Here is an 18,410-nt window from a genome sequence, read left to right as displayed (position 1 = left end):
CAAAGCGCGCTGGCGCGCCCTTATGATTTCGACGTCCAGCATGTGGACCCCGCTTATACCTGAAGTTCAGCTTGGTTACATTACGACGAAACTCGACCATAGGAAGCGTAAATCGCGCATGGTTGCATCGCCGAGACCCGGCCACGAAGCCTACCTTCGTGCGGCTAATGGCTCAGCGACGCAAGTCGGAGACCACCCTGACGCCAGTGCACGAAGGATCCAGTGCCTATCGGTATACCAAGTTCGCTGTCCTGGGTTCTGCCCTCACCCCTCGCAGCAAAGAAAGCCTTGTCGTGGAGGCAGTGAGCGCCAGCGTCGAGGTGGTCCACCCGGCTGACACCAGCACTGCGCAGACAAGCATCGTCCGAAATCGGCCAGCCACCGCGGGGAGGCCGGAGGGTGCAAAGGAACGCAGTCCTGAGTCTGGGGTGGAGAGCGGGGAGCTCCCGGAGTCGTCTCCCAATGGTGCACAGGTGGGTTGGGATGGTGGGTTGGGTGGGTGGGTTGGGTGGGTGGGTGGCGCCTCAGAGTACAGCCTGTGTGCTTGGCACCAGGAGTGAGTGTCTCGCGGGGAACCCCTGGATCCCCATCTCTCCCTCCCTCCCTGGCCGGTGCTCCAGGACCGGGAACCCGAGGAGGCTGCGGTCCAGTCCGTGATCCAGGACCTCTTCGACGACTTCATTTCCTTTGGCGGCTCGGCTCGGACACCAGCCGCACCGGCCAAGCCCGAGCCCAGCGAGCCGGCCTTACTGGACAAAGTGCCGTGGCACAAGTCCATCTGGGGCATCGAGTCGGCTTCACTACGGCTCCATCACGGTGCGTGTTGAGCTGGAGGGCTCCTCATCGCGTCCCAGCATGCGCTTGTGTGGCGTCTGGCCAGCCACACCTGGGGTTGCGGAGTGCAGAGCTACGACTGAGGCGTGCTGCCAGCCATGCTCTGCCGACCCCGCGCAGCATGGGTGCGTCTGGAGACAGGCTGGGGGCAGGCTCTTCCGGGTGCAGATCGAGCCCCCGCCCGCACCTGCCTTTTTCCTCACTCCCCCTCCAGAGATCGTCGAGCTGGCGCGGTACCTGACGCCTCTGCCGGAGGAGGCGATGCAGCGGAACGCTGCGATCCAGCGCGTGCGAGATGTGGTGGCGTGCATCTGGCCCGAGGCGCAGGTCAAGGTTTTTGGCTCCTTTGCCACCGGCCTGTACCTGCCCACGTCGGACATCGATGCGGTGGTGCTGGGGTCGGGGTGCGAGGATGTGCCCCAGGGTCTAAAGGCGTTGGCCTCGGCGCTGCACCGGAAGCACCTGGCCAAGGACATACAGGTGGGTATGCAGGCGGGGGGGGGGGCCTTGGGTGGCTGGCGCGGGGTTAGGCGCGCTGGAAGGGCGTGGTGTCTTGGGTTTGGAAGGCTGATGCCGGGGGGGAGGGGAATGGACAGGGCTGGGCATGGGGGTTTTGAGTGGGGTGGACCTCAGAGCAAGGAGGGCGGCGCGCATACCACCAGCACGACCTTGTGGACCGGAACACACGCGGCGCAGGCTGTTCACAGCAAACAGTTCACACACCTGGTGCACCCTTTCCCTCGCCGTACCAGGTGATCACCAAGGCCAAGGTCCCCATCATCAAGTTTGAGGAGGCAGAGTCGTGTTACAAATTCGACATCTCCTTTGATGTGGCCAATGGGCCAGAGGTATGTCAGCAGAAGGGGTGGCTGCTATGATTGCTTGGTGGGGAGAGGCACCCCTTCCTGCAACTGCCTCTGGTGCAGCTCAGCCGCTGCAGGGCCAAGCAGGGGCTGAAGGGCACTGGTGGTCCACGAAAGCCGGCACACGCCGCTGCACTGCCATCCCTGTGCCTGCAACCCCCGCCTGCTGCGCAAGTGCACCCCCCAACTTTCCCGTCCCCCACACCCACAGGCGGCCGAGTCGGTGAGGGCGCTGATGGACGTCCTGCCGCCCATGCGGCACCTGGTCATGGTCCTGAAGGTCTTCCTGCACCAGCGCGACCTGAATGAGGTCTACGCAGGCGGCCTGGGCTCCTACGCCCTGCTGGTGCTGGTGGCCGCCTTCCTGCAGCTGCACCCCTCCCGTCAGCCCTCCCGACGCTTTGGCAAGGGGCCCAGCAAGCCTGAGGACCTGGAGCAGAACCTGGGCATCCTGCTCATCGACTTCTTCAGGCTCTACGGCCGGACACTCAACACTTACGATGTGAGGGAAGGGGACAGGCACGGGCGCAGGCTGTGCATCATCCTGGGAGGCCGAGAGAGGCAGGGCACGCCAAGGGATGAGCTACTCCAATCTGCAGCATCGCCGACGCACCAACCTTCCGCAGGTGGGGGTGAGCTGCCGCAACGGGGGAGCCTATATCAAGAAGTCGGCCTCCGGTTTCTACTCGGTGAGTGCGCCCCGGACGGAGGCATCACCAGTTGACATGTGGACTCCAGACCTGTCTGCTACACGTGTGTGGTCCAGGCAAAGCTCAGATTCTTGAGACTACTCGGTCGCCAAGCTGCCCAATCACCTCAACCCTTTCAGAGTGAACGTCCCTACCTGCTCGCGGTAGAGGACCCCTGCGACCCGACCAATGACCTTGCCCGAAACTCTTACAACATTAGCAGGGTGAGACTGGAGGGGATTGGAGGGCTGCTTGTGCTCACCGCCCCTTAGAAGGTCCTAGCAGCCACTAGTATTTCCTCAAGGGCACAGTATTACACTCATACATGTTCAACCTTGCACCCTCAACCCCACACCGACTAGGTGCGCGCCGCGTTTGAGTATGCATATCTGCGGATGGTAGCACCTTCTAGCCCAAAGGAGTCCATCCTCGCCCGCGTGCTGCGATTGGACCCTGTGCTCTTCATGCGGACGCCGGTTGCACACCCGGAGTCACCACAGCGCCCTCACAAGAAGTCCAGGAAGAAGCGAAAAAGTGAATCCCCCGCAGCACAGGTAGGGCGGAAGGTTGCCGCTCACTTTGTGATGGTGCACGCGGAGTATGGTGATGGGAGAAGGATCGGCAGCGATCTCAGCCACTGCTTGAAAGTGATGCGAGTCGCCCACTGACACACCTCCCGCCCCCGTGCATGCTGCGCAGGAGGCCGCCGAGAAGCAGAATAAGAAGAAGAGGAAGCACAGGGAACGCAGTCTCAGCCTGGAGGAGGAGGGGGCTGCGCCTGCCGCAAGAGAAGACACACGCAACCCTTCCCATCCTCTGTCTCCTGCCCCAATCGCCGGATCGGGACAAGACGGCCATAGGAGATCGCGAAGAAGGGAAGCCCAAGGACTCGAAGCTGCGGATGGCATTGCAGGGCACTCAGGGTCGTCAAACGCTAGTGGCAGCAGGCACATCCGATTTGATTGACGAGGCTGTGTTGCAAAATGATGCAAACAAACTGGTGAGTGCCAGGAGAGCTCATAAACGAGCTGAGTCCGGGCACCGCCGCCTGACAGGAGGCTCCTGTGCTGGGGTAAGGTTAGACTGCAGCTGCATGGCAATGTGACGCCCTCTCTTTGACCACCGAGACTGTCGAGGTCATGTGGGGTTCTTGCACTTCCTAGCGCCCTGTGCGAGACCAAGATTCGAATCTCAAACACTTGTCCAAACGCCTACATGCTCGTATGGAAGCATGGCCCAAAGAGCGCTCGGCCACGGTGCATGTGCAGGTCGGGACCTCGTCGACGGAGACCGGGCCCAGGTTTCCGCTGGCGAGCGCTCCTCCCCGGCCGGCTCCATGGGTGCAAATAATTGGTGCCATTACCATTATGAGCATATTCGTGGCTGCTGCAGCGGCCCTGGCAGTCCTAGCGAGTCTGGGCTTGTTGGGCCGGGCCGCGGACTCGGGGCCGCAAGACCTCTACTCAGGGACACTGGACTCCGTAAACAGCTCCTCTTACCCGCCCGCCTACTATGGATCCCTGCATACCTACCTGAATAGTGCGCAGCTTAACAGCCAAGGAATGAGCGTCGATCACGACGTCATAGTCATCGGGGCGGGATTGGCAGGCATCGCGGCGGCTACGAAGCTTCAGGCGGCGGGCCTGTCTGTCGTCGTCCTGGAGGCCAGGGTGAGATATCGGATTTAGAACTCCATAATGATTGAATTTAAAGGGCTGGGAGTAGGACATCATCCAGTACCATGTCACATGGGCCTGCAGAAGTAACGATGCTGTCCAGATGTGTGCTCTAGGCTTGATTGGTACCCCCATCCTCTGCTTCATCTTCCCTCCCACCATCCTTCATCCTGAGCACCCGGCCCCACGTACAGGATCGGGTGGGTGGCAGGGTACAGACAGCCACCTACGATGACTCAACTGCCGAGCTTGGGGCCTCTGTCCTCCATGGCGACATCAGCAACCCATTGGCCCAGCCCCTCACTGGGCTCGGAGTCAGGCGCGCCATCTTCGACCCCGGCTGGGACTCCCAGACCGTCTTGGCCCTGCCTGGCAGCGGCAACGCAGACATAGACCCCTCGCTCGCCAGCAGCTCCACCTGGCTTGGCTTCCTGGCGGCTGCTGAGGCCCTGTGCACCGCCACCCTCGCAGACATCGTGGAGGGGCTGTCGCCTGACAGCGCACCCGGGTCGGACGAGGGGGACGAAGTTGCAGAGGGCTCTCCACCTCTGGGTCCCTCGACCCCTGCTGACAGCTCAACAGTTCAGTCCCCTGGGGTACCGACAGCCTCGCCCCCCAGCCTGGCGCCCTGCAGTGAGGACAAGCTCCCATCCTGCCAGCCCCCCCCCCCGCCACCCCCCTCGCCCAGCCCCGTTCTGGCCCCATCCCTCCAAGACGCAGTGGATGCCTACCTGGCCTCTGCGCCGCTCACGGCCGCCGCGAGGAGGGCCCTCCTGGCCCGCATCCGGCTCGTCGAGGGTCAGGCCGGTGCCCACGCCTCCAGCCTCTCCCTGGCCTACGCTTTTGCCGTGGGGCCAACCTCCGGCGTGGACGACCTGGTGGTGTCCGGGCTGGGGGCAGTGGTCGACAGACTGGCTGCCGACCTGGACGTCCGCCTGGGCACGACCGTGAGATCGATCAGCCACGGCGACCTGGCTGCCGGCGTCACAGACGCGTCTGGCGCGGCGCTCAGTGCGCAGTTCGTGCTGTGCACGCTGCCGCTGGGGCTGCTGCGTACCGGCGCTGTGGACATCCAGCCGCCGCTGCCCGACCAGCTGACGCGAGCCATGTGGCGGCTGGGCGTGGGCGGCGCGGCGGCGTTGGCCCTCTGGTTTGACCAGGTCCGGTGGCTTACTGGGTGGATAGGAGGGATGCGATGAGGGAAGCTGGCTCTCTGGGTTGTTCACTTGCCCAGGGGGCCGGGGGGCATCCCCTGGCCATGACGCCCCGCCTGATCTGTCAGATCAGTCAGACACACTCATACACTCAGACCCGACCCCCTACATCCTCCCCCCTTCCCCCATAAACACCTGCCCAGCCTTTCTGGGACCTGTCCTGGCAAAGCTTCGCGCAGGAGCCCGGGACCGCCAGCCAGGCGCAGGGCTGGGTCCGCTTCACGCCCCTCTACTCCCTCACCTGGTCCCCCGCCCTGGTGGCCACGCTGACGGGGCCTGCCCTGGACAGTCTGGCTGGAAAGACAGACGACGAGGTGGCGGCCGCCGTGCTGGCCACGCTGGGCAGCATGCTGGGCGGCGGGACTCCACCAACGCCGCTGCACTGGGAACTGGCGCGCTGGGACCGGGACCCATTGACCCTGGGGGGGTACACCTACTACCCAGGTATTCCAGAGTAGGCTGGGGAGTGTATGTTGCTCTGGGCAACGGGAAGGGTCCCTCACATGCCCTGCTGTAAGTGCTCCTCCTTCAACCCCGTGCCAAGACGCAAACCCTCTCCCGCCCCCTCCTGCAAGTGGGGAGCTCGCCGTCAGATCGGGCGACGCTGGGGGAGCCGGTGAGCGGCAGCCTGGTGTTTGCAGGGGAGGCGGCATCCCTGGAGCACCCCTCCACGGCGCACGGCGCCTGGGCCTCGGGGGAGCAAGCTGCCGGCCTGATACTGCACAGCCTCGCCCAGTCGCGGGAGGGGTGCGCCGCCCAGTGCCCGCTGCGATGACGCCATCGCGTGGTACAATGACAGGATCGCTTGTGGGAGGTGAGGTGTGGGGCGATACATCCCGAGCCAGCGAGGTGCGCCCCTGGAAGGGGCGAGGGAACCCCTGCTGCCGGTCGCATGCGGCAGCTTAGTTTTGGTTTTCATGCTGTTCCCCATGCTCTTTGCTTGCACATTTCATGGACCCAATGCTGCAGGAGACACCTCTCCCCCAACTTGTGTCCATCGCTGCCACCTGAACAACTGCCCACCACTTTGAACGCTGTCGTGACTCTCGCATGATCATCCTACACAGGGCATGCAGTGGGGAAGCGCGGTGTTCATGGGCGGGATACATGACTTCCAAGCCGCTGGTGCTGATTCGTTTCCTGTCTTGTCTCGGGGGCGGGAACACAACTCGGGTGGCCACGGTCTGAGTGCCGACGGCGCCCCAGCCCCCAGCGCATCGGCGGCCGGCCTCTCGGCGTCGCTCGGCTGGTCGCTCGCTCAGGCGCCCATGGCCTTGGCAATCTGCACCTCCAGCTTGTCCTGGTCGGCGGCAAAACCCTTGATGCCCTCTGCCAGCTTGTCGAGCGCCATCCTGGGCGGACACAAGGGCGGAGATTGGATGCGAATCACTTGACGCAGGCCATGGAGTGGAGATCTCGAGTGCCCCCCTCCAAATTCAGAGGCCCCTGTTCTCAACACAAGACTCCCTCTTCAGGCCTCGCCCTCCAGACATCCAGCCATACCCCCCCCTCATCCCTCGTCAAACTCACTGGTCCTCGCCATGCATCTGCAGGAAGGTGCCCTCCGCCTTGCCCGACAGGTCGTAGTGGGGGTCGGTGGAGCCGCCCTGGGTGGGCCACAGCGCGTAGGGCAGGGGGTCGGTGGAGGCCTCCAGCTCGGCGAGCAGGGCGGGGGAGATGGTGATGTTGTCGCACCCTGCCAGCTCCCGGATCTCGCCGATGTTGCGGAAGGAGGCGGCCATGACGATGGTGTCGTACCCGTACTGCTTGTAGTAGGAGTAGATGCGCTTCACGCTTTCCACACCCGGGTCCTCGTGAGGCGCATAGTCGTGCCCATTTGCCTTCTTGTACCAGTCCAGGATGCGACCCACGAAGGGGGAGATCAGGGAAGCGCCCGCGTCGGCGCATGCCCCGGCCTGGGTGATTTTTGTGTGGTGGGGGGGAGGGGTATGAGAGAGAGTTGTGGAGTTTGGGGCAATTATGAGGGGCAATGGCAAAGAACAGAGTGCATTCCGTGTCTGGTTCACCACCCAGCAGGAAGCTTGGCACAGCCACGATCGAAAACTCGGAGGTCCTTCCCCCCCCCTTCCACTTTCCAAGCCACTCACTTGCGCGAAGGAGAAGATGAGGGTCATGTTGGTGCTGATGCCCTGCTTTTGCAGCACCTCACAGGCGCGAATGCCCTCCCAGGTGGAGGCCACCTTGATGTAAATCTTGGAGGGGTCCACGCCCTTGGCGGCGTAGAGGTCGATCAGGCGCAGAGCCTTGTCCACCGTGGCCTGGGTGTCGAAGCTCAGGTGCGCATCCACCTCGGTGGAGACCTGGGTGCAGGGCAGGGTGTGGGGCGTGAAGGAATGGATTGTTGGGATTGTTGGGGCCCCTGAGTCTGCCACTGAGGGGACGACTCTCATCTGCAATCATTGAAGGCAGGCGGCCACTGGGGCCAATACACCTGCCATGGAGACGCCTGATCCCCAACTCCCTGGCACCAATCCCCCCTGCACACACACACCGCCTCCACCCACCCGCCCTGGCACCAGCTTGGACAGCTCGGCGCCAATGTTGACCGCCAGGCGGTCGGCGATGTAGGCGTAGGGGCGGGCACCCTTGTGCGACTCCTTCTCGGCGGCGATGGCGTCGCGCAGGTACGGCTCGTACTCTGGCAGCTGCATGGCCTTGTACACCAGGCTGGGGTTGGTGGTGCAGTCGAAGGGCTTGTACCGGCGGATGGCATCCACCTCGCCGGTGTCGGCCACCACCTTGCTCATCTGCTTCAGGGCCTCGAGCTGGTTGGCGGCCTTCAGCGTGGCCGGGGCCTGCACGGGACGGCAAGGGCGTTGTTTGGTGATTGTTGCACAATTTCAAACACTCCTACGAGATATTAGTCACGGTTCCGTCAGTAGCATTCCGCCCTGAAGTCCGCGAGTAGCTCCGGAGGAGGTCCAGCTGCTCCCAAACCCTGACTCGCACCTTGGTGCTCTGAAAGGTTGAGGCAGCTGCCATGGTCACCGTGCGCGACCGAGACACGGAAGCACTCATCTGTCTCCTCTGGGCAAAGGGGGCGCTCTGCGCGTTCAATTTCATGGTGACGGGGGACGTCATCGCCAGCGACATGGTAGCTCAATGAACCGAGCGCGAAGGGCGGAGGGATATGTGATCTTCAACTCAATATGCTGCAGAATGTTGATGCCGGTGTTAAGTAGTTGGTTGATTACTTGAGAAGCGTCTTAATATGACAGAATCCGTGCCTGGCAAACGTGGCGCGCTGCTTTCGGGAGTCGAAGGTTACGGGATCTTCGACCTGAAGTCACGTAAAACATCCTTCGACCGATATGGGGAAAGAGTCCAATAGATGGCACTGCTATACGTCCGTGAGCCTTGAGCGCCCTGGCGTTCATGCACACATGAGCAGGGCCCTTTGTATTGTCCACAGCATTTAGTTCGACCTCGTCCTCACTCACTGCCGCACCTTCCCGCTTACCGAATGCAGGTCGGCGGCAGCATTGACTAATGTGTAAAGAAATGTTAATTGGGGGGTTGTTGCTTTTCGGGCCCACGAATCCGACTGCTTGCTGCATGATCTCCTCGGCCTTGCGCCACCTGGTCGGAAGCACAGGCACACCTGGGATTCCTTAGAGGCCAGATACGACCCACTGGCAGGGATGGACAGCATGAGTCAAGAAAATTAGCACGGCATCCCGATCACCTCTCTTCGCGACGCATAGCTCATCAGTCCTGGGGATCGGCACATGCAGCATGGCATCCAACATTAAGGTTCTTCCTCCAGCTGCAGAGCTGCATGATGATGACTATGTGCCAGAGGTGTTTGATGCTCCTGCGATCTCAGGTGAGATCCCTGGTGAGCGTGCTTGACTTGCTCTGGACGGCAGGGCGGTGCATTACTATTGTTCTATCGCACATCACCTGGGCTTGGACCTCACCAGCTCAACATCTAATGATGGCCCTCTACCCCCCCTCGCTCCAGGCAAACCATTCAAGTTGTTTGTGAGGTTCATGGAGAGTTCCCTCTTTGGCATCGTCCGCGGGAAGCTCTTGCGTGATAATGGATTCACACAGGTGCTGGGGTGAGGGGCTCCCTGCCTTGGAGCAGTTGAAGCGCCAGGGACTGGCTGGTGATCATCAGTACTTCAATACATCAATCTTACCTTCGGTTCCGATGACTTGGCAGCAAACTCGACCTCTGGCCCGCGCCCACTCCCTGCCCTTGCAGCTGTTTGGCGAGACCTTCATCCCCGAGATGCCGACCTTCCTTCCCAACACGAGGGCCTGGCGGCCGGAGCAGGGGCCCATGGTGGAGCTGGAACCAGAGCTGTCAGATGTGGAGCGAGCTGGCGCGGCGTTCAAGCTGACTTTCGGCGAGGATCCAGCAACCGACCAGGGCCCCTGGCGCCAGCACACCTGCGCAGACTACCGCAGGGCATACGCTAGCGGGCAGAGCACACCCAGCCAGGTGGCGGAGCGCGTCATCACTGCAGTCGCGGCCAGCGAGGAGCAGGTGAGGAGGTGGGAGGCTGCTAATATGTGTAGGGTGAGGGAGCGTGCCTTGCCCCCACGGACGGACACATCTTGTGACAAGGGCCGGCTTGGAGGTAGAGGCAATGGACAGTTGATGCCGTCACCACTTTCCCGGGACCCATGTACTCAGGACCCTGCCATGTGCCTCTTCACCGAGTTCGATCCGGACAAGGTGCGTGCCGCGGCCGCCGCCTCGACCGAGCGCTGGCGGAATGGCAGCCCCCTCAGCCCGCTGGACGGCGTGCCCTTTGGCGTGAAGGACCTGGTGGACGTGCTGGGCTACAAGACCACCGCCGGCACCTCCTGGATGGCAGACTGGTGGGTGGGTGTTGGCTTGAGCAGGGGGAAAGTGCGTGGGGGTGACCAGGGATGGTATCGGAGCATGAACACCCACCGTGCGGCGCGGCTCATCATACATTCCCTCCTGCCTCCCTGACCACCCGATGAGACCCCTGCCCACCACTTTGCAGGCGCCGGGTCGAGGCCACCATCCCCGCCGTGGCGGCTCTGCTGTCGGCCGGGGCGCTGCTGCTGGGCAAGCTGGCCACGCACGAGATAGGGCTGGGCACCACCGGGCTCAACACGGTGCTGGGCACGCCGCGCAATCCCCACGACCCCGGGCGCCACACGGGCGGCAGCAGCAGCGGCCCGGCGGCGGCGGTGGCCGCCGGGCTGTGCCCGCTGGCGCTCGGCTCCGACGGCGGCGGCAGCGTCCGCATCCCCGCCGCGCTCTGCGGCTGCGTGGGCCTCAAGCCCACGCACGACCGCCTGGACCACAGCCAGGGGCCGGAGGTGGACTGCACCGTGGCTGTGCTGGGCCCGCTGGCCGCCAGCGTGGCGGACTGCCAGCTGGCGTACGCGGTGATGGCCGGGGCCAGGGGGCCGGGATCGTGTGCGGGGCCACATGGCTTTGACCCCGGGCCCACACACCCCCCGGTCCGCTTGTCGGCGGGGCTGCCGCGGGCCGGGCAGGACCTCTCAGGGGCCCTGGCGGGGAAGCAGGCCGGCATCTACTGGAAGGCGAGCCTGCGGGGGTGGAGAAGGGGTGGTACATCTTGGTGTGTGTCTCTCGTCCCCGATGATCACCCTGGCACACAGCCACCCGTGCGACGCCGACGGTCTGATGTGCATCCTGCCCTGCACCACACCAAAAGTCCCCCTCCAGCCCACCAGTACCCCAGAAACCTTCACAACAACCAATACTGCAGTGGTTTGAGGACGCCTCGCCCGAGGTCCTGGCTGCCTGCAGGGCGGCTGTCGAGAAGCTGCGCGGTGCAGGGCTGGAGGTGGTCGACATCGTCATCCCGGAGCTCCGTCACCAGCGCCTCGCACACAGCGTCACCATTTGCAGCGAGATGCGCTCCGCCATGTCGGGTGGGTAGGTCTGCCCGGAGGTGAGGGCAGGGGGTCGAGGGACCGCATGGTCGACGGTGACAGGGCTGGCCCACACCTCTCATCGATCGTCGAACCGCAGCTTCCCCAGTCGTACATCGACATCCCTGCACAGGCCGGCCTGCGGCGATGGTCCTGCCCGGCCAGTGTCCAGAGCAATGAACCCCCCGACTCCCCTCTCACCCCATTCCTCCACAGGCCCGCTCAGCGTGCCGGCGGTGCGCTGCCAGCTGGACGGGGAGACCAGGGCCTCGCTGACCAACGCGGTGGGCTTCACCGGGGCCTTTTACGTGAACGCGCAGCGCGTGCGCACACGCGGCGAGGCCCACTTCCGCCGCGCCTTTGCCGCCTGCGACCTAGTCCTCACTCCCACCACGCCCGCCGCCGCGCCGCGCTGCAAGCCCGGCGCGCTGGCCGCGGGCGAGACCGACCTGGCCACCACGCTGGGCCTCATGCGCTTCATCACCCCCGCCAACTTCCTGGGCTTCCCCGCGCTCACGCTGCCCGTGGGCGTCGATGCGGCGGGGCTGCCGCTGGGCCTGCAGCTGATGGCCCCGCCCTGGCACGAGGCCGGCCTGCTGCATGCCGGCGCCGTGCTGGAGGCGGCGCTGGGTGGGGGGGTGGTGCCCAGGCCCCGTGTTTGGTACGACCTGCTGCGCGACTGAGAGTTGCTGTGATCACATTGGGTGATCCTATGGTAACGGAGTCGAGAGGTTGGGGTACCCATTCTTTCCATTGTAACACCGGCAACGGGGTGGGTGACCTCCCAGCAGGGGAGCAGGGGATGTGATGTGGAATATTCTCACCAAGAATTTGATGTTACGACATGCACAGAGTGCACTGGGTGTGAGTCTGCCATGCAGCCTTGGCCACACGGCAAAAATCCTAGGCCGCAAACAACTGCGTGGATGCCAAGTGTCCGACGATTTAGAAACGAAACCAGTCACCGCCGTCCACCTCCCAGCATCCAACCCCGGCAGCACAAAGGTCACCCGTTGCCTCTTCAGTCCGCCAGCCCGCCTGCCCGGATCAGGGCGGCCCGTGCGTCTCGCTGGATGGCGGCGAGGCGTTCCAGGACGAGGGGCGAGGCCGCAAGACCCAGGGCGGGGCCCCGCTGGTTGGCACCAGCGGGCAGCAGCGCCCTGATGGCGCCGAGGACATACAGGAACTTCCCAGGCCGGATGTCGTCCTTGGAGGATGCAGCGCCCGGGCGGCCGCTCCACCCCGTCGCAAACGCCCTCGTTAATGCCCCGATCCTGTGTGTGGATGGATGCTCAGAGGTTTGGTACTCTGTACCGCCAAGGCCCCATTCAATCTGGACTTCATCAGTTGCCCTGCCACGCACATACATGAACAGCTCAGAGGGCCACTGGGGGTTAATTGGGCACAGTCCTGGTCAAAGGAAGAGCATCAGGGGGGCCCTTTGATTGTTGAGCTATGCAGCCACCTTCCCCTTCCCTCCCAAACGCGACCCCACCTCTCGTCCGGCCCTGGCACGGCCAGTAGCTCCTTGACAAAGGCCATGATGTGGGGTGGCACGACCTCCAGCCGCACATACAGCGAGTCGGCGTCAAAGAAGAAGGGGCTGGGCATGGCATTGGGTACCGCAGTCACCGCGCCGTGCCCGTCACGCCCGGGGGACGCCGTTTCCTCCTCCAGGTCGAGCAGGACGAGGCAGAGGCGGGCCAGCAGCCGGCGATCCAGGACCTGTATGATGAGAGGAGACGGGAGCTGGGTGAAATGCCCTGACTGGGAAGGGGTGAGGCTCTGACCCAACAGAAGGGCAATGCCGGCAGGTCAAGCACCAGGGTGTGGATGGCAGCCCGGACACAGCAGCAGGCCCATGCCTTGACCCCAGGATACCCAAATCATCACCTTGTCTGCAGCTTCCATGTGCGCGACGACCTGGGAAGCTGCGTTGGCCAGCGCCCTGATGCGCTGGGTGGGGGACTGGACTTCGTCTGGCACATCGTCGCCTGACCCCGCTGATGCAGGCTGCGACGGCAGGGCCGTGCCAGCTGCCCACAGGTACTGCTCGATGATTGCTTGCCGGGCCTCCCTGCAAGGGACGGGCGAATCAGCGAGGTCAGGCGCTTGCAAGTAGGCTCCTCTCAGTGACAGGGTAGCCTCAGGTCCAACCCTGCAAACTCAGGGCGGGGTCGCGCCTGGTGTTGCAGTCGCTGAGAGCCGTCAGCACTTGTAGCTCGGACTGAAGGTGCCGCGAGAGCTGCTGCAAAACCTGTTGCCGCATGAGCTTGAGCAGGTCTGCAAGGTGGGTGCACGGCATGAATGCCGGGGAAGGGATGGCACTCCAAGAGTGCAGCATGGCTGGATACAAGAGACCCGGCAGCAAAGCCATGCCGCAGGAGACAATGCTTGAACCCCGAATCTTGAAGGGGTAATTTCAGGCGCAGAGCCCCCGCGTCACAGCACCACGCTCCTGGGGAATCTCGTGCTGGGCCTCACCGGTGATGCGCTCATCCTTGCTGCTGGCAATGTACTGCTGCAGTACTTCCAGGAAGTTCTCGTCCAGGTAGTTGACATGACGGCCCAGATGCTCTTGCATCACCTGCTCAGCAGCCTGATTCTGGCTCTCCTCCCCTGCGTGGTCGTGCCAGTGAACCTACAGATGGATTCCTCCAAGGCAAGACCAGTTTCGAGCCTCGAGTGCACTGCGCTCCCAAGCCATCCCTTCATGAACCCACAATCAGCTCACCCATTACATAGCTGGTGGATGCATCCAGGAAGAGGTCTCTCGTCACAGCGGCCATCACAGTCTCGACAACAGCGATGCTGTCGTGCAAGGTCTTGGTCCCCCCTGAGCAGGGTGGAGACACTCGTATTGTTTTCGGTTTACTTTAGAATGGCGTCGCAGGATGCAATGCATGCCACTTACCACCATGCTCTGCGGCAGTCTGGGGCCGGGAAGCACTCGCACACAAATCCTTCCGTGGAGGTCTGGCAGGTCGGCCCCTCCTTACACTGCTGGGGCATACCGTGAATGGGATGCCTCTCCCAAGAATTTTACATGTCAGCAACATCCCGCAAACCGACTTCGCATTGTCGAAATGATCAACCGCTCATGTATTTATGTGCGTTGGGAGACAAGCGCACGCGAACATTGCTGCTGCTATGGGGGAGTTGCGCTCTAGGAGTCCCAGATCGGCCAACCCGGGACAATACTAATCTCCCAGTCAGATGCCACTCAAGCCAAACACCATGTTTCAGTCAGATATGCAAATGCGAAAAATTGTCAGATGGGGATCCGAGAGGCCCCCGTCCGGCGGGGGCCATTTTCGCCCCTTCGGGAGACCCCGTCTTGGCCAGTAGGGATACGAACGCATCGCAAGAGGCATTTTTCAATTTGTTAAGATCATATGACGTAAGAGTATCGAGTACAGAGCGATAATACGCCGTCACCACACATCGGTCGTGCCCGGGGGGCTCCTGGTGGCCCAGGGGCCTCCCCCATCCTTAAAGGGGCCAGACACCCCCCTTCCTATACACTGCCTGTCTGGATGCTGATCTAGTCATTTACTAATATGGGATCCACACCAGGTGCAAAGTCATCTTGGCCCTCATTTGCCTGCTGAAGCAGTCTGCCGCCTTTTGCCGCCTCCCCTCTCAAGATGGGAGCAGATGCGGCGCGCTTTGCCATGTTTTGGGGCTATCTTTGACAGTGGAGACCAGAGGGCGACACCCTGCCATTCAGCGGCAGTGACGTGGTGCGTTGCCCAGCCTACTGCGGGATATTGTTTGGCGGGGAGACAGCTGGTGGTCCGTGGTGTGATTCTGGCCAGGGGGGGTGGGCGGTGTGTCGTGCGGGCGTGATTATCCGCTATGCAGGACTCCTTTATAAGCTTCACATTGCACAGATGCGTCTATCCCTCAGCAGCAGACTTAACACCTTCCCTTTCTCATCTGATGCAAAAAATGTCCTGCCACTTTCTAGCTCCACCTGTGTGGTGAATAGTGCATATCTATGATCGACAGATGGCTGACGGCCATGAAGCATAGATGCAGCCGGTCCCATCGCCGGCGGTTCCCTAGGAACTGCTGTGCAGTATGGGTTAAGACTCCGGTGGAGGGAATCAGAGAGGATTAAGGCAGCACGTGCCGTCCCTCCTCATGGGGTGTCCTACCTTCCTTTCCTGATAATCAATAAGATATGGCAACTTGGAACGCACTGCAAAGATCGAAACATTGGTGGAGCTCGCCCATTACTCAAGAAAGCAGTTGCAAGCTTGGGGCACACTCTGTCTCATAATGTTACTCCTTGCCCAGCCAAGCTCAAGGTGCATAATCGAAGCGACACTCAATCGCGGTGTCGTGCTTATCCGCTATGAAAAGTCCGTCTTAAACTTATTTTCAAATAGCAGTAGTATGTCCTCGGAATGTCGGTGACATGCTCTGTACGAGGGACGTGTCTGGCGACATGTCACCGAGAGTACGTGCTACCATCTACAAGACGCCCGTGTCAAAGCTAAAGATGCAATTCCAGAAGTCCGAAGATCAGTCTGCGAGAGAGCCACCACAGCCTCCAAGGTGGACAGCAGCTTCTGAGTCTGATTGTTGGAAGCCTACTCGTCGACTGCAAGTCGAGCTCTGCATGACAGAGTTGCTGCCAATTTTAGCGAGGTCTGTTGAGAGCAAGCAAGCCTTTGAGCTCTGCAGGAGGCTCCAGACTTTGTGTGTCGAAGACGAGGTATGCACGAACACGCTTCGACGCTCTACATCTTCGCTTCCGGAGGCTGAGCTAGCCTGCCTCCTGGTGAGGACTGAAAACCCTTGGCCCTGTCACCCCTTGAGCTTTGCAGGACAATCAGCCTTGCACTGGCGAAAACCTCCAGCTCCCTCCCTCCTCGGTGCTCAGGATGTATTGCGCGCGGCAGGATGTGACATACTGGCGGACTATCTCATCACATCTTCATACCATTCCACCCTATGGCAACCCTTATGGCTGACACTGGAAACAGCAGGGGGCGCACTGACTGAACCTAAACCATGCAGAATGGCGTGGCAATAGGTAGATGCGAAAATGTGTGACAGAAGCCACTTCTGCTGGGTTGAATGGGCTGATCAGCATCACTTGGCTGAACGTAAATCTGTCCTGACGATATATCGCCATGTCACTCAGAAACTGCTTCCCCACAAAGACGCTCGTATAATGAGGGCCTCTCTGCATGCCTATCATGTGTAGTTTTTGCAACTTTGCAGACAGACATACAGAAAGGCAGTGAAGGTCAGCGTGAACCCAACAGACCCGGCTCGGAAGAGTCATAACACCGAGACCGATTTCATGCTTGGCGACAGACTCTCGACAAAACCCACATCTCCCTACTGCAAACCTAAGCCTGGGTCCCTTCTTTGCGCACGTGGAGCACAGGATGCCGTACAAATCTGCGTATCAACTATGATGCAGCTCGGATCGCCATCTAGGGACAAGACTTCTGTTGTGAGATGACAAAAATGCCGCCGTCGATTACGCACTCCACTGGCAAGGTACAGGTGGCATTGGTCTGGGTCAGTGAAGCAGCCGCGGGCGAATATGTCGTTCAAATTCTGTTCCTTCATTTCCTGCCATTTGAATGTTTACAGTAGAGCCGCACCGGATTCGGGCGCTGTTGGGTAAGCGAGCATGTACCGGATACTGCACAGGTGCTGACAACTGACTTCTCTGCACCCACTTCAGCTCTATATCTCACTGCGAGCAACCCACCAACCAGCGGGAAGGGCTCGATAGCTCCCGCGCTGACGCCCTCGCCGGACCCCATGCCGTCCGGTACCCTGGCGGGCAGGTCCCAGGATCTCCCCACGCTCGGACCCCTGTGCGACCATGCCGAGCCCACCGTTTTAAAGGACCTAAATTCTGCGTGAGTTCGGGCGGGTCAGACATCCAGAGAGCGGGCGGGTGCCATGTGCAGTGAGTGCCGCAGCCGGGACGCGTTTCACTGATCTACCGCCCCTTCCCTCCCGACAGCAAGGTGTACGTGTGCCCAAGATACCCTCACCACCACTGCAATCGATGGTGCCTGGCGGAGGTGGCGATCTTGCGAGCAGAGTCCTCGCTTCCCGCCCCGGGACCCATCAAAGCCCACGAGTCCGACATGACTAAGACTCGGGGTGAGGGGGTCACCGGGAAGCCTCGGAAATCGATGAAGTCTCACCCAGCCTTGCTTCTTATGAGAAGTCTGCCTGTTTGGAGTGGTTTGCGAAAGGACTCCCCACTTTGGTTCATCGGGTGACATACTGGGGCGCCAGCACCGGGACATCGAATGAGGAGCTCCTTCTGCATGATCTGCTGCGGGTCGGACCGATGCGCTGCCTGCCCTGGCATGTCTCAGCCCAACCCCTCCTTCAACCCCACGTGCCTGTAGATCTTCTGTCTGAGGAGGAGGTCACCACGCCCCATCAGGCCCCCCTTTCGCCTCGCCAGCCGGACGCCCCCTGCAAGTCCACATCCTCCAAATCGATGGTGGACAGGATGTTTCCCTCCCCGGCCGTCAGGTGCCTGGGCCCTTCCTTCAACCTGCCCCTCGTCTCAAGGTACATGCCCGCGCCAGGGAGTGGGGGCGGGGGCATGGACCCAGCGCTGCCTGCTGGGGCATGGCCTGCACCCCCTGCCCGTACCGCTCCTGCCAAGCTCCTGGACTCAGGTGTCTGGCTGGTGCGTGACCCCAGCCACATCCCAACCCCACCCAGGGCCAGCCAGATGGGCGGGCGCTACGTGTCCCTTCGCAAGGAGGCGAGGGCCATGGCCGAGATGCAGTCGGAGCTGGAAGGCAGCACCTCTTCTGGCCCAGGTGTGCTCACGGCAGGCCAGCCGACGACTGTTTTCCGCCTGCCGGCCCGGTCAGGCTCCCACTCCCAGTCTTGGCACCGTCACCCCTCCCTCGTCCCCTGCTCCCCTTTTCCAGACTCCCCAGCCACGCTGCTGGTGGAGGGAGGCGGGCGCAAGCGGCCGCGACCCGGAGAGACCCCGGAGGCCCTCAGAGACACCGCCCAGACCCCCACGCCAGGCCCCCCACCTGCCACCTGGCTCCAGCCGGTGGCCCTCTCCCGTACCGCCCAGGCCGCAGGGTCGAGGCCCAGGCTTCCTGGCAGCGGCCAGGGCCCACGAAGCGCCGCAGACGCGAGCAAGGCACGCCAGCTCCGGTTTTCCCTGCGCTGACGCGCCCACCCGGCCCCCTCGCAGCGTGACGCCCT

At 62.2% G+C, this 18,410-nt stretch overlaps 6 protein-coding genes across 6 annotated transcripts; 4 read left to right on the top strand and 2 right to left on the bottom strand.

The window, feature by feature from the left end:
* Positions 1-167: 167 nt before the first annotated feature.
* Positions 168-3,054, top strand: F751_5630 (PAP-associated domain-containing protein 5; the record flags this gene model as incomplete). The annotated part of the gene is made up of 8 exons (XM_011402351.1): positions 168-302; positions 621-816; positions 1,049-1,314; positions 1,587-1,682; positions 1,909-2,199; positions 2,324-2,386; positions 2,527-2,610; positions 2,749-3,054. 8 exons carry the CDS (start codon positions 168-170, stop codon positions 3,052-3,054), a joined length of 1,437 nt encoding a protein of 478 aa, XP_011400653.1.
* Positions 3,055-3,753: 699 nt separating this feature from the next.
* Positions 3,754-6,051, top strand: F751_5629 (putative polyamine oxidase 4; the record flags this gene model as incomplete). Its single annotated transcript, XM_011402350.1, has 5 exons — positions 3,754-4,056; positions 4,257-4,570; positions 4,751-5,222; positions 5,420-5,720; positions 5,870-6,051. 5 exons carry the CDS (start codon positions 3,754-3,756, stop codon positions 6,049-6,051), a joined length of 1,572 nt encoding a protein of 523 aa, XP_011400652.1.
* Positions 6,052-6,534: 483 nt separating this feature from the next.
* F751_5628 (Transaldolase) lies at positions 6,535-8,390 on the bottom strand (the record flags this gene model as incomplete). The annotated part of the gene is made up of 5 exons (XM_011402349.1): positions 6,535-6,628; positions 6,807-7,192; positions 7,385-7,597; positions 7,802-8,092; positions 8,247-8,390. The coding sequence occupies 5 exons, from the start codon at positions 8,388-8,390 to the stop codon at positions 6,535-6,537; spliced, it is 1,128 nt and encodes a 375-aa protein (XP_011400651.1).
* Positions 8,391-9,453: 1,063 nt separating this feature from the next.
* F751_5627 (Glutamyl-tRNA(Gln) amidotransferase subunit A) lies at positions 9,454-11,869 on the top strand (the record flags this gene model as incomplete). Its single annotated transcript, XM_011402348.1, has 5 exons — positions 9,454-9,792; positions 9,943-10,130; positions 10,283-10,397; positions 11,021-11,186; positions 11,403-11,869. The coding sequence occupies 5 exons, from the start codon at positions 9,454-9,456 to the stop codon at positions 11,867-11,869; spliced, it is 1,275 nt and encodes a 424-aa protein (XP_011400650.1).
* A 338-nt stretch (positions 11,870-12,207) lies between these two features.
* F751_5626 (hypothetical protein) lies at positions 12,208-13,975 on the bottom strand (the record flags this gene model as incomplete). The annotated part of the gene is made up of 6 exons (XM_011402347.1): positions 12,208-12,460; positions 12,682-12,911; positions 13,080-13,263; positions 13,415-13,469; positions 13,671-13,805; positions 13,921-13,975. 6 exons carry the CDS (start codon positions 13,973-13,975, stop codon positions 12,208-12,210), a joined length of 912 nt encoding a protein of 303 aa, XP_011400649.1.
* A 3,701-nt stretch (positions 13,976-17,676) lies between these two features.
* F751_5625 (hypothetical protein) lies at positions 17,677-18,375 on the top strand (the record flags this gene model as incomplete). The annotated part of the gene is made up of 3 exons (XM_011402346.1): positions 17,677-17,750; positions 17,907-18,007; positions 18,122-18,375. The coding sequence occupies 3 exons, from the start codon at positions 17,677-17,679 to the stop codon at positions 18,373-18,375; spliced, it is 429 nt and encodes a 142-aa protein (XP_011400648.1).
* Between the last annotated feature and the right edge of the window lie 35 nt (positions 18,376-18,410).

This window comes from Auxenochlorella protothecoides (assembly GCF_000733215.1).
Source record: "Auxenochlorella protothecoides strain 0710 unplaced genomic scaffold scaffold66, whole genome shotgun sequence".
Lineage (NCBI taxonomy): Eukaryota > Viridiplantae > Chlorophyta > Trebouxiophyceae > Chlorellales > Chlorellaceae > Auxenochlorella > Auxenochlorella protothecoides.
Note: the sequence above shows the minus strand (reverse complement) of the source record. Positions and strands in the feature narration are given on the sequence as shown.